The sequence below is a fragment of the Paroedura picta genome, chromosome 4 (genome assembly GCF_049243985.1).
Source record: "Paroedura picta isolate Pp20150507F chromosome 4, Ppicta_v3.0, whole genome shotgun sequence".
Classification (NCBI taxonomy): Eukaryota; Metazoa; Chordata; class Lepidosauria; order Squamata; family Gekkonidae; genus Paroedura; species Paroedura picta.
This window is the reverse complement of record NC_135372.1, coordinates 103021388-103035774: the sequence shown is the minus strand read 5'-3', so window position 1 is coordinate 103035774 and position 14387 is coordinate 103021388. Positions and strand designations below refer to the sequence as shown.

At 40.9% G+C, this 14387-nt stretch overlaps 1 protein-coding gene across 10 annotated transcripts in view; it reads right to left on the bottom strand.

Moving 5' to 3' along the window:
- Positions 1-14387, bottom strand: part of PFKFB2 (6-phosphofructo-2-kinase/fructose-2,6-biphosphatase 2) — a 40567-nt gene that overhangs the window by 26068 nt on the left and 112 nt on the right. For 8 of the 10 annotated variants that reach the window (XM_077334836.1, XM_077334830.1, XM_077334831.1 and 5 more), the window contains exons 2-7: positions 13195-13352; positions 10418-10543; positions 9032-9128; positions 7192-7258; positions 4841-4915; positions 2387-2443 (exon numbers count right to left, since the gene is read on the bottom strand). In XM_077334836.1, coding sequence (XP_077190951.1) covers positions 2387-2443; positions 4841-4915; positions 7192-7258; positions 9032-9128; positions 10418-10543; positions 13195-13324 — 552 coding nt within the window. In that variant the 5' untranslated portion in view covers positions 13325-13352. Of the gene's footprint in view, positions 1-2386; positions 2444-4840; positions 4916-7191; positions 7259-9031; positions 9129-10417; positions 10544-13194; positions 13353-13840; positions 14339-14387 lie in introns of those variants that run through there. The other 2 variants (XM_077334835.1, XM_077334834.1) reach the window with 2 other exon arrangements.

Below are 14387 nucleotides of genomic sequence, written 5' to 3'. Positions count from 1 at the left end.
GGATCATGATCAGGAAGTACTTCCAGAACATTAAATGGTTACTCAGTGGACCAGACCTCCTTGGGAGATGGTAGGCTCTCCTACTTTGAAGGTATTTAAGCAGATGACAGATGGCCATCTCTCAGCAATGCTTACTCTGTGAATTTAGGCAGATCGTGAAAGGGGGGGATAAACCAGTATTTGACTCTTGTGGCCCTTTCTTATATGCCCAGATTAATGTTATTACTTGGGGTCAGAAAGGAATGTTCTTCCAGGCCAGATTGGCTCAGGTATTCTGGAGATTTTTTGCCTTCCTCTGGGGGAAGTTATGACTTTCCTGCTTTCTGCAGGTGGTTAGACTAAATAAGCATTGATGTATATAAGACTGCATATATTGCCTTTGAAGAGAAATGGCCTGTGGAATGTTGTATTATGAAGGAGGAATACTGACACAATGGGAAATGCTTTGAAAATATTGATAAGAATTGACCTTACAAGAGGACAGTGCCATTTGGCATTTGCTAATATGACTCTGCTTGTAAACTTTCCAATTGTTTGATACTCTGTGCACTTTAATAAATCCTTTGGGACTTGGGGATAATTAGAGAGCCCATGTATGAAAATTGTGAGGCTCTTCAACTGTTTTGATGTTTAAAGGTGCTTGTTTATTTTTTGAGATCCTATATTGAGATGAAGGGAGTTGTAGAAATGACAAAAGAAAGGAAGGAGGTGGTATTTTGTTGTTTCAGCAAGTTAAACTGATAATTGTACGATTTGTTCCTTTTTTAAGGATGTGGAAGGATTTCATGGGTGTAGATGTGAAGAAAGAAGTACACTGTTCTGTTCAGGGTTCAGGGTTATGTAAAAGTGATTATGTAAAAGGCTGTACAAATTGCAGAAGCAGATCCTGTAACTAAGGCAGAATGAGAAAGAATCAAGCAGTACAGAAATCTGACTATTAAAAAGATTGGAGAAGTACTTATTTAAGGAAATTTCAGCATTAGATAGTGATGAAGGTTTTTATAGGGTGGATTTAAGAGAGAAATTTACAGAAACGTGGGAAATTACTTGCTTCTGATCAAGTCAGAGACTTGAACTGATGAATCAGGAAATACACATTCGGCTGATCCATGCCGAATAAGGGGGGAAAATAGAATACAATGAAGAGGAAAATATGAGCTTCAAAATAGAGACATGCTTCCACTAATTTACATTTACAAACTGAAATAAAGAATACCAGAAATAAGAAGAAAGGCAGATGAAAAGCTGATGTTTACTCTGCAATACATTTCTTACAGAGATCACGCAAAATAGAAACTACTGGTGCAAAAGGAATTGCTGTTTTCCCAAAGAAAGATGTACTTTTGACTTTCTCTATCAGGTGGCTGTATTACTACCAATAACTGAAATTCAAATCCCAACTATTTGCCCACAGCTTTGAAAGTTATTCATTGATGATAGCTTGCCAAATCACTGTTTTATTATGCATCAGTACCAAGAATTCACACCATCTAGAAACACATGCTTGAAACAGCTTATTCTTATTCATGAGCATTAACACAAAAAGAAAACAGTTACAGTCATTTTGACGTATTTTCACTGTTTCTTTATGGCAAACGAAGCCTATGTCAATGAAATAAATGCATACATCTTCCTTGTTTATACCTGTCACCACCTCCTACACCTCTATCTTCCTTGTCTCCAGTGATAGACTGTAAAGTGGCAGGCATACTGATGATGATATAGAAGCATGATTGTATTAATCAGTGCAATGAATTTGAATTATAAGCAATCATCTGTATTTTATATTCACATATACAGAGAAAATTCACAAGGGAAATATGAAAATCTTTTATCAAGAATTTTCTGACGGAAACAGATCAGAAAAGTGTCAGAACAATTAGTGCACCATGTTGCTTGTGAGAAAGATTTGCACAATTGTGCCTGACCACACTTAAAGGGGCAGATTCTTAATACCACGACTTCCCTTTTACCAGCTGAAGAACTTTAATCAGATGAAATGCTATAGACATGCTAAGTATTTTTACTGCATCTTGGAAAGCTGGCATGTAATTTTGTGGAACTTATATATTCACACATATACACACACAATTTCTGAGAAAGGTATGGCAGCTGCTTTTAAGCATCGTCAAAGTCCAGTAACATTGATTAAGTCATTTCACATGAAAACATGAAGCTGCTCTATCAATGTAGCAGATCTCTTTGGGTCTCAGACAGAAGTTTTTCACATCATCCGCTACCCAACTCTTTAAATAGATAAGACAGAGATTAAACCTAGACTATTTATTTGCAACCCAGATACTCTAACAGTCCCCTCCCAAAACAGTTGTGACTTTGTTACAAAAGAAAATAGGAGGCCAACCTTTGAAATAGGTACAATACCTACCAATATATTTGCAGCAATTACTTCAGGGTCATCACAAACAGATTCCACAAAAAATACCTGCAAAATGTCAAAATGCCTAGTAAAATGCAGATCCTTTGCAGCATTACCTGTGTTTACATTCATCATCTCCGAATCTCAAATCAGTTGGGCTTTGTATTTATAGCTACAGTCAGACCCTTACTAACTTTCTAATTGAATAATTAAAAAAAAACCCTTCCTAATTAAATATAAACGAGCACAACAGATGTAAGGTACTTGTTCCATGGAAACTTCCTATGAAGGTCATTCTGTGTTTTATTTCTTTACGTAACTTTGTGAACTTTGAACACATTTTTGAAGAGCAGGTATCTGTGTAGTGCTTGAGGTCAGAATGCCCACTCAAGAAGCAACCTTGCTCTGAAATCTAAACACTGATGGGATGCTATGAGAACATTTCACTGATTTTGCTTAAGGATGGACTCAAATATGACAGGAAGAGAGTTTGAAAATGATGTCAGAGAAACTGCTTTGATTTTACCATGCTTGTTTCTTCCCTGCTATCCTTTTAAATAAAAAGGATGCAATACTCTGAGTCCACTTTTATTTTTTGTTCACAAGAGTTAATTTGCTTTTAAATTTCACCCCTTTTTTGGTTGGATAAAGATTGGTTCTCCAACTTGTAGAATGTATCTTATTTTCTGTTGGTTAATCCTCAGACCTCCTGTTGTATGGGGATAACTAACAAACTCCTTGCTTTTGGTCTAGTTCCCAACTCCTTATTGGAAACGGGTCTCAAAAGACAAAAAGATACAGTCCATCATTGATATAGAGTTGCAGAATGCAATGTCTCTTCTGCCAAGGCCCTGTCGGTCACTAAAGGTTTGGGCAGGTTTTTCTAACAACACCATATCTGACATCTATTACTGTGAGGCACTCTTGGGCCCCCCTCCCGGCTTCCTCTTTCTCTGCCGTGATGTGGGCCTTCTTCCCGTCACTTTTGGCAAAGATTCGCAGCTCACACAGCAACAGTTTATTCAGCATCAGTTCGTACACCCAAGTGTTTCCTCCAAACTGCACCACCCATTCCTTTTCCCCTCCTTATATTCCCCTATGCTGGCTCCACCCCCTTATTTAGTCACACTCACTCCCTTCTGACCTCAGCCACCTGGCTCTAAGCCCCATTGTGTGTCTTTCCCTCAGCTGTGTTCACCCTTTCTTTCCCCTCTAGCAGTCTTCTTTCTTCTGCTTGGCATTCAGGTAAGTTAATTTTACTGTCTTCTAGGTTACATTGCATTTGGGACCTCGGTCTGGCCCTTCGCAAGAATGGCAGAGCTGGGGGGGTCTACTGTAGTTTTCTCCAGCTCTTCACCCTGTTTGTGGGCTGATGGAGAAGCTTCTTCCTAAGCCTTCCTACAGCTCTCCAGAGCAGCCCATTTCCCTTGGTAAGTATCCTTTGCTCTCTCCCTCATTCTCCCTCTTAGCCTTTCCAACTTCCCCTCTGTCTCTTTGAGTCCGGGCAGGCTTTGGAGCTTCTTCTGGCTCCCTACGGCTTTCCCTTGATATCCTGGTTGCACAATGGGGTTTTTCTCTCAAGCTACAGCCGTCCCGCCCAGACAATTACCTTTTCTAAAGTCTGATGGGCTTTTTCTAGGGCTCAGTTCAATTCCTTTCTATTGGCTCTGCTTAGTTGTAGATTTCAGCGCTTACATATGGAAGCCCAAATCTGCCCCTGCAACTCTGGTGCAATTAAAACAATTACCTATATTGTAATTTTTACCAGGATGTTAGGCATTGCTTGAGTTTGCCTCTGTTCTCCAGGTTTCCTGGATACTTTGATGATTTTTTATCAACTTTTAACTTGTTGATAAGGGCAGTACTATTTCTTATCCTGTGGCAAAATATTATTATAAAAAGAAGATCAATTGAGGCTAAAGAACTGCTCCCTTCCTGTGCAGCCTAGTAAAGCTGCACCCTGGGGGATTTGCGAATGTTAGATGTCTGGGCTAGGGGTGGGTATAGTCTAGTGGTCTCATTCTGTTGTGTTTTTACCACCATCTTGGGTTTTTATTGGTATCTTATTGTTTTATGGATTTTTAGATTTATGTAACCTGCCACATCTGGATGGAGTCACTGAAGCAGTAGGTGCAAACTTAAATGGACTCCGGGGAATGGTAGAGGACAGGAAGGCCTGGAGGATCATTGTCCATGGGGTCACGATGGGTCAGACACAACTTCGCACCTAACAACAACAAAAAACCGCCACATTTGAATAAATAAATAAATAAATATGCGGCAATCCCTGATTACTGCATTAGGAAGCTTGGAGTGTATATAAGACTATTCCTGTGATATTCTTGTATGTGGTATCCTTTATTGTTGGTCAACGACCGTAAATAAATGAATGGCTTGTTTAGTTAAGCAGACACCTAGGTTCATGCCACAAGCCTGAATCCACATTTGAAAGGAAATAGTCACCTTAAAGGAATTTTCTTTTGCAAAAGCTAATATCATATCTCGCCTCTCTCGGGTTGTGTTGGTTGCATCAAAGACCTAAGTAAAAAGAAGAAAACAGAGTTGTATAGCACTAAATAGTTTACACTGCAACTTTTAACTCTAGGGTTTTGATATTTCTCTGTTTAACATAACCTCTATGTTAAATCCAAAGAACTAATTCTCAAGTTTTAAAAGAAAGATCACTCTTTAGGTTATGACTTAGATGTTTCGTTTTTATCTTTAGTTAAATATATAACTGTATAAAATTAACAAAACATATCCTTATCCATTGTTGTTCCTCTATATATTTCTGAAACAGCCTAGGGGATGGGATGTGTGTGGCTGTCCAAATTGGAATAGGGCCAATAAGGGTGCAACCAGCTTTGTCCTGATTGGCCCTGCCCCTGTGGCTCCCGCCCTCTTGCCCTGGACTCTAGGCTCTTTGCTCTCATATGCCTCAGTGCCTGGAGCCAGCAGCAGGTGAGAGGGCCCTGGGCAAAGGGTCCTGGTGGAGGGCTTGCTAACGAGGGCCTCCTGGCCTGCTAGGCTGGGCCTGCTGACTGCCTGCTAAGGAGCTCTGTCTTGGCCCTGCTAACGAGCTGCCGAGCCCCCGCCCACAACACTTGATTTGGCTGCGAGTTGTGGCCCCAAGACACCTTAAGCTGCCTTTCCAGGAGCGAGGGGAGGGAACCCTTTCAGGGCCCGTTCTTAGGAACAGGCTTTGAAGCTAGTAAATCATAATCCAAAAAGAAACGTATAATGATCTGTTATATGATTACAAAATTACAGAACTGGCAATTTTTTCTAACCTGTTATAATGAAAATCAGTTTTAAAATAATACAATTCATAACATATTTATCAGCAAACCAGATTTGACAGACTTCAATCAGACTTCCTCCTCTACTACTTCCTTTAACCCTTTCCTGAAAGCCTCACACCCTCTCTCCTTTTCCTGCTTTGTTCTCTCCTAGGGTTGACAGCCTCCAGGTGATACCTGTAGACTTACTGAAATCACAACAGATCTCCCAGATACCCTCATTAGAACTTCCAGCTCCAAGTTGGGGAATTCCTGGAGATCTGGGTTTGGAGAGGGAAGCGTTCTCACCAGGGTTTAATGCCAGAGTCCAAAGCAAACATTTTTCCCAGGGAAACTGATGCCTGTCCTCTGGAGATGAATTCTGGGTGACCTCCTGCCCCTACATGGGGGATGGCAACCCTAGTTCCCAATGGCAACTGAGAGAATATATGGTGCATAAAACTACATGCTCTATTTATCATTTTTGCTTTTTTAAAAACCTAATGTTTTGTTAAAATTTGTAAAAAATCTGTCTTACCCGCTCATACCTCCAATCACCGGATTTAAGTAGATCTGGCCACCTTGGCTATTAGTATATAGAAAAGTGGGGACCCACAAGAAACTTTCAATAGCAGCCAACACATTCTCCTATCTTTACTATTTCCTCTTTCTTTCTCTTGTCTCCCTTTCTCCATCCCTTCTTACCTTCCATCTTTTTATCTCTCTCCCTTATGCCCACTGTCACTCTTTCTGTCCCCCCCCCCACTCTATTTCTGCCTTAATGGTGGCGGCAATGTTCACAGTTGCCCAATAGTTTCCCATCCCTCACAGAAACAATGGCACTGATAACTCTCTTGCCCAACCAGATTTCCCCTGCACCCACACACATCAGTGCTAGTGTTGACTCTCATAGCCACTTGCCCACTCAGCAGATCCCCATAGCTTCGCCTCCCCACACAAACCAAAGGCAGTGGCCAATCTCCCAACTGCCATCCTAGAAGCTCCCCCCACTGCACACACCAACGGCAGTGTTGATTCTCCTGGTAGCTTTTACCCCCAATAGGCCAATTACCTTCTCATCTGTCTACAAGCAACTTTGCTGCCCCAGAGCTGGTGCAGACAAACCTAGAGTTTGGGGTGGGGGGAGTATTAAACTTCCCCAATGTATTTTCCCACTCTTCCCATCAACACTAGTGCTGCTCCTGGGCCTGGTGAGATTCCCAGCCTCTGTAGCTGGCTGCCCCACCATCACTGCCACCCCTGCTCCCAGGCTGGCAGGGAGGTAAGTTTTTACATTTTTTGCAAATATGCATACAACACTTTTAGTAATGGGTGAAAGGGGTAGGAAATATAACATCCATAAAATTAATTTTTTAAAGTATTTCAGTTTTTTTTTGCAAAGATGGTTGGGGGGGGGGTTCCCTCAATTTTGAAGAAATATCTATTTTCCTTCTGGGTGGTCCTAGTCCACAGATTTAAATACTTGCAGTTGCAGACCAAACTTGAGAAATAGTTCATAGGTAAAAGTGCGCTTACAGCAATCTGGCCACAGTCCTCTGTGAGATAAACTTTCACATCTTCAAGGGCCACCAAGGCACATTGTCTGCAAGAAAAAAAAATGTAGAATTATAGGAGTTGTAAAAACAATGAGAAGCCACACCATCTAGACCAGTCCATCAGTGGGATGTTCTGAAACCATATTCCTTACCAAATCTATGTCTTGATTATAACAGAAGTAATGATCAGTAGGTTCAATAGTCGTAGTAATTACAAAAACAAATGAGTTAACTGTGCAAGAAGAAAATACTATTTTATAAACAGAGTTCTAACTTGTTGAGTAAGGTTTCTTATCCTGCAGTTAGACAATTTAAGAACAAAACAATGCAAAGTAAAAAAACCCAACCTATTATGAATTTTTTTGTACAGGTAGAAAGATCAGCTGACACTCTTTGACCAATTAATTGACCTAGGGGAATAATACTAAAGCAACAAGCCTTAGGCATGAACTATGAGGAAACAGATTTTTAAGTTAGGATAATATGTAAACAATGTTCTTAAAGACAATATTTGTCAAGTTATTTTAATGGTTGTGCTTGCAGCAGTAGTTTAAGATTTGTCTTATTTTTAGAAATCCTTGTATATTGATATTCAAATCCTATCAGTGTGGGCTGGGGGGGGGGTTAGAAGACTGGTGGACATGCAGTATCCTTTAAACAACATAAATCAATCTTAGTATCCCTAAATAAAGGTGATTGGATAAACAAATCCTAATTAAAAATTCAGTTTTGCAACAATGTATATTCACTTATAATACTATAAATGACTGAATAGGTTCCTCTTGAAATCTGAATTCTCACTCACGAACCAATACACAAAATGGAATAAATTACTCTTAATGTGCTCTTACTTCACAATGGTAATTTTAGTTAATTAGCTGCTTATACTCCTGGTCAACCTTCTCCAAATGGCCTCTCTCTGACCCAGTAAACCACAAAAGAGGGAACAAAATAACCCAATCTGTGTATACAAGCTAGGAACCTTAGAGGTTGAGCAGCAGTACATACTAAATGTTAAAATTAAAATATTTATTACTATTCATGTGCACATTAATTTTCAAAACATAAATATTAGACATATGCTATTGCACAGATCCAATACATATTGACACATGGATAAAGTGACCTAATACAAAAGAACAAATGCATTTTGATCCCCCTTGGGGGTCTTCCTCAGTGATCTAATATTCAAAGGCATTGATACAATGTTGCAATAGGGAATCTAAGATGATAAAAAGAATTCAAAAAAGAAGCTTCTATCAATATAAAATGTCCCCGGTGTATCTCTCTAAAAACCCACCAGGCAAATTATTTATTTCCCCAAATTTCCACCCTTATGTGTCTTGTATAATTTTCTGTCTCCACCAACTACTCAAGAGGTCCCTTTCCAATATTTACTCTCTTTCACCTGACACTCACTTCCCAGAATTGTCTAATTTCCCTAACAACCAGAATCTCTCAGCAGTCTGCCTCAGCTTATTTTTTCAGAAGCACTATAGGAGAATACAAAAACTATATAGTACACACAATTCATTGTTTCTTTTGCTTTGGTTGGCCTATTTCTAGGCATTCCTTGCATGAAGTTTACTACAGTCTCCATTTGCACTTTCAGGTCATTTCTGATGCTACCTACTTTTTATTTCATTGTTTCTCCCTTAGTTTGACATATTTTTTTCATAATATAAATCTAAGATATCTATTTTCAAAGGCAATGAAATTAATCTGCATCTTGTTGATTCTAGTGCATTCTGAAAACTAGCAACACAGGTGTCAGACTACTTAGCAATGAAGGACGTTAGGGGATGCTGACATCAACTTACTTTCGAATCCTCATGGCTTCTTCATTATCATGTCTGAAGAAGTTATAGGACTGGTACGATTTAACTGCTTCACGGCGATAAACTCCTAAATTAAATACTGCAAAAGGCAGATAAGAAAATGAATCTGGCATCATCTTATTAGCAGACTTGAGACAAAAAGAACAAAGAGATTTTTCACACCTAGCTTGTTTCATTTTGAAGATGAAAATCAATTTGCACATTAATAACATCAAGAGTTAAGTTATGACTTCTGTCCTACACTGGACCAAAGTGACTCACTAAAACATGCAGAAACCATGGGAGCTCTGATAGAAATTTTACCAGTATATTCTTCATGGGATTTATGGTATAGCTACTGACCTCTATATTTGTCAGCAAATCTCAAGCTAACCCTTGCTTATTAATTTACTAGACATGCCAATTTTGTTCACTTGAAATTAATACTGGAACCTTGGGTTCAAACCCCACCACTGACAAGAATACTTTCTGTGTCCCTCGATATGCCACCTCTCTCAGCTTCAAATGTATTCGTGGTCTATCCAATAGTGTATAAAAGGGAATGACTCACAAACAGGTAAGAATTTTACTTGTTTGGGTCAGTGGGTGAAAGTTAAAAACATACTTGTCTTTTGAATTCAGTAATACTTAAACACAGTTTACCAGGATTGCATCCACAAAGTTTGGCACACCCTAGAAATCTAGGCTGCAATTACAACCAATACAGCACTATTATAATCAGGAGAGCTCACAATTTCATAAGATACTGCAGTACATAAAACAAACAAAACAGCACAATACACTGAGAGGAAAATACCTATTCAGTTCACCCATCACCCTCTCTCTGAAGCTTCTTTGGGGATACTAAGGCAAATAAAACAATGGGTTCAGCTCATTCATGAGGGATTTGAGCACAAATAGAACCATCATACAAAATGCCTCTAAATACTCTTGTGACTTTAATAAGCTTAAAAATGAGGTATGTTACGGGCTGTTATTGTCAGTCTCCAAAAGGAATGAGGCTGAATGATGGCTGGACTTGAAGAATGTAGCAGCCCACTGACTCTAACTACATAAATACTTTGGGATTCACATTGTCTGAGACTTTTTGAAACAAAGGGGAAAGATGAAATTTTGTTTCCTAAATACTACTGAACAAGTTTTTCCTTGGCTGATGCTGATAACAGTAAGGAATGTTGTAACAGTATACTTCATGATCACAAACTACACTCTGGGAGCAAGGTCAAAGAATAATAGCTTGTAGTCATAACCAATTAATCAACAGTGGATTAACCTGAGTTTCTATAGGGAAGGCTGCTCCACCACCCACAAATATGTGCTCCCTCCTATTCTCCGCCACACACACACAATAACAAGTCACGTCAAAACCTTTTGTAGGCACTCCAATCCAGTTGAGGTAGCGAGTTAATTTCTTGGAAACGTAGGTTTTGCCTCTCGCAGGAAGGCCAATCATTACAATTAGAGTGGGAGAGTTGGTCATATAAGAAGCCCAAGCTGTGTAGCAAAAGCAAAGACAAAGTCAGTAATTTCTGTAACTAGGCGACAGACAGACAGACGAGGGCCTAAATACTCTGTCTTCCACTACTTTGTCAGGCATTTGCTCTGCACAAGGACACAGTGTGCAGTTCCCATAATCAATCACTGGCCTGTAGCAGGTGTTGGTTAATGGAATAGACACTCAAGCGAAAAAATGACCTGTGAGGGGTAAGCGCCTCAAACTGAGTATTTCACTCAGAGTTAAAATTATTTGCCATTTAACCAGGACATTGCCAAGTACGAAAATTCCTCCCCAGACAACGGGAAAGGAGCCCAGCTTTCTTTCCAAACTTAATACATGAGGATCAAAACCACTGAATTATTTAGATTGTGTCCAAGATGAGACATTTTCAAATATTATTTTCCTAAAACCCTGAAGAAAGAAATGGGAATCACATACATGAGAAATGGAAGGTGATCTAGGATTTAATGTCATTAAGATTTAGGAGATTACAAGCAGACAAGGGGAAATATCCTCCTCTCTGGCAGTTGTCAATTTCCTGCATTGTGCTGGGGGGGGGGGGTTTGGATTAGCTGCCCATTAAGGTTTCTTCTAGCTCTATATTTCTAAAACAGATTTTTCTACAAACTTGAAGGATTTCCTAGGTTTTCATTAAAATATGATGTTAAAACATAAATTGGGGATTTTAAATCTCCCCCAACAACAGCATTGTCTGCACATCTGTAGGCAATGCACATGCCCTCTTCATCCAGGCATCTTTACCATCAGCAATAATAGGGTGTGTTTGTGGAGGGGGTGGAGTGGGGAGAAACATCAGTGAGCCTGGTGACAGAGTCTGGGAGGTGTGTCAGGCCCAGGGCAGGTTGCAGAGATGGCAGGTAGGTTGTCAGGAGTTGGGGAAGGGGGAGAAGCTGTAGCAGTCTGAAAGCAGAGACTGGGAGTTGCACTGGGCCTGGAGGTGGGAAGGCTATAGGTTGTGGCAGCCCCTTCAACAGTGATTCAGGGATAGGTGAGAACAAACTGTAGTTGGGCCAGTGGCAAAGACCAGATACTGTGGTGGCATTGGTGAATGTGGAAAGCTAAGAGGAGGAATTGGGAGCAGTGGCTATTGCCATCATTTGAGCTAGGCAGGGGGTGGCTGTATGCAGAATGGGAGAGAAAGGGAGGAAGAGCATGGTTACACTCCCAGTGGAAAGGGAAGGCACCACTGTAGGAATTAGATACATAATTTTTCCTTTAAAAATAATAATTTGTGATTCTTGAGATACAGCTGTCATTGGTTTACATCCACTGTAGCAAGGGTGGAAAGGCTGTAGTTACTTATATACTGTGGAATCTGAAGATAATTTTCAATGCTAAAAATATAGAGCTATATCATAGAAAAAATCCCAAGGGCCATCTAGAACAACCCCCCACACAATGAAGGAAACTCACAGTAACCCACTTCTGTACTTACTCTCTTTCTATGCCTAGAGAAAGGCAAAAAAACCCTTCAGGATTCCTGGGTCAGTCTGGCCTGGAGGTAAATTCCTTTCTGACTCCAAATATATTCTGATTCAATTACAATCAATAAGAAAACTCTTAACTACTTCAATGGAACTAAGATTAAATTGCACAATGTCAACATTTACAGGAATAATACATATCAGTTGACATAACTAGATAAACAAATATTTTTTTCAAAACTAGATTAAGCAGATTGCAATATAAAAATGGGTATCATCCATTATCAACCTCTGTCCTATGTTAAAGCTGCAATAAAATGAATGGAAATTGCATAAGAAGAAACTATGTTCTTGTGCAACTTGCATTAGCTTCGGTATGGTTGTTGCTCAAGAAAATCAACATAACCATTGGAGGGGGGGAAATAAGCAGACATATTTTTAAATGAACATTGAAATATGCACAAGATCTCTGAGGAGAAAAGATCCAATTTAAGGGCTTGTTCTGTCAATCAGTAAATCAGATTTTTGTCTAGATAGACCTACATGTGCAAAATCCCACAAAACTCTGCAGTAGCCAATATCCAATGAACTGAGGATAAAAACTGGCTAGAGGGAAAAGGACAACATGTTATTGTTTCTTCAATGAACACAATTATCTCTCATTTTTTAAAAGTCCATGTGTTTGTTGTATATGTCTAATTTTGCATTCACTCTCAATGTGTTTGCTCCACTAAACAAGATGATGTCAGAGGAGCTGGAGAAGTGAAATCTAAGGGATAAACCAATAAAAAAACAGGCTGAGCTGGCAAAAATAAATGCACGCAGACGGTCCTGGAAGAACAATGCTGCAAACCAAGTCAGTAGATGAGCTCTGCAGGGACTTACTGCAACAGGCAGTAAGAGATGACTAAGGGTGCAGACCAGTCCTTCCCAAGTGGCAATAGAGGTCCTAGAGATGGGGCATGTACAAGGGTTTTGTGTAAATTCCATGGATTTCTACCAATGGCAGCTTAGTTTACAAAACACTAGAGGGAAGTTCCTTGAAATATATCCCTTACTGTAATCTTAAACAATCAATAACTGTACAGCGGGATCAAATTATCCCCATCAAATTATCAGCATAATCAGAGTTTACACTTAGCTGTCTAGATTCCACATTTATACATACAAGAAGCTTTGCTCATGAAATCACAAATACTCACAGCATTTTTTCTCTGAGACTCGAAAACTTGACGACTTATTTTCCTCACTGCAACTGTTACCGTTTACCTGTTCTGGGACTGGACATGCATCCCCTGACATTGCTGCAGGGCACACACCCACCTCTTCCATTTGGGATCGCCAGGCTCCTTCTAGAAAACTGTGGAACAGCAAGGACCATTATGAAATGCTACGACAGAAGAAAGCTTACATGCTGCAATCTGTCTGTGAGGTTCCTTCCAGCAGGGACTGGACTGGGGGCGGGGGCAGGGGTGGGGTGAGAAATGGAAGCAACACAGAAGTTGCTAGTCAAGGTCATGGGAGAAACTGGTAATAGAAGATGAACAAAAGGCAGAAAAAGGGAAAGGGTACCCTCCCTTCCCGCTCACAACAGGAAACTGCTAATAGAGAGACCCTAGAGACTCTTAATTGATCAACGTTATTCTTCTCTACTATTTACACAGCATCTTAATTGCTAACTCCAGGCTGCACGGGATGCCGGCGGCCAGCCCCGAATGGCTCGCATTCCAGTGATCTGAGCGGAGACATTTTCCTCAGAAGGCCGGTTGTCGGCCCAACACCTGAGGGCCGCGAATCTTTTCCCAGCTCACAAAACCACCCTTCTCTTTCCTTTCGCAACACACCCACCTCCAGGCAGCCCACGACTTCCTTTGGTCCGGAACCCACCCAGCAGCTCACAGAAATACCGCCCGCGCAGGATCTTCTCCAGTCCGAAGGAGCGCCGGCACTGCACTGCAGCCGGGCGCCTAGAGCAGGTATCCAGGTAACCCCTCCCGGCGCTGAGCGGGAAGAGAAGGGCTGCTCTCGCAAGACGCCGATATGCAGAGACGGTGCAAAGGGCAGATGGGGCTGCGGAGACACACGGGCAACGGGAACTGGCGTGACGCGCATAGACGCAGAAAGGAGGAACTGCAGGTATCGGAAGGGAAGCTGAAAAGCAGGCGCATCCTAAGCCCTTTCGCTAGTGACTTTCCCAAGGTCGCAGTCGGAGGGAGACAGGACCCCGCATCGCGCATGCAGGCACGCAGGCTCTTTGCAGACGTTATATGTGCAAAACTTCCCGGGTATGCGGTAGCATCCGACGCGTGGGAATATTGGGGGTCCCGGAAATACTGTATGGATGGGGAAAGCACCAGAAATACGAACGCAGGGCCAGGGAAGGGGGGGGGGGACA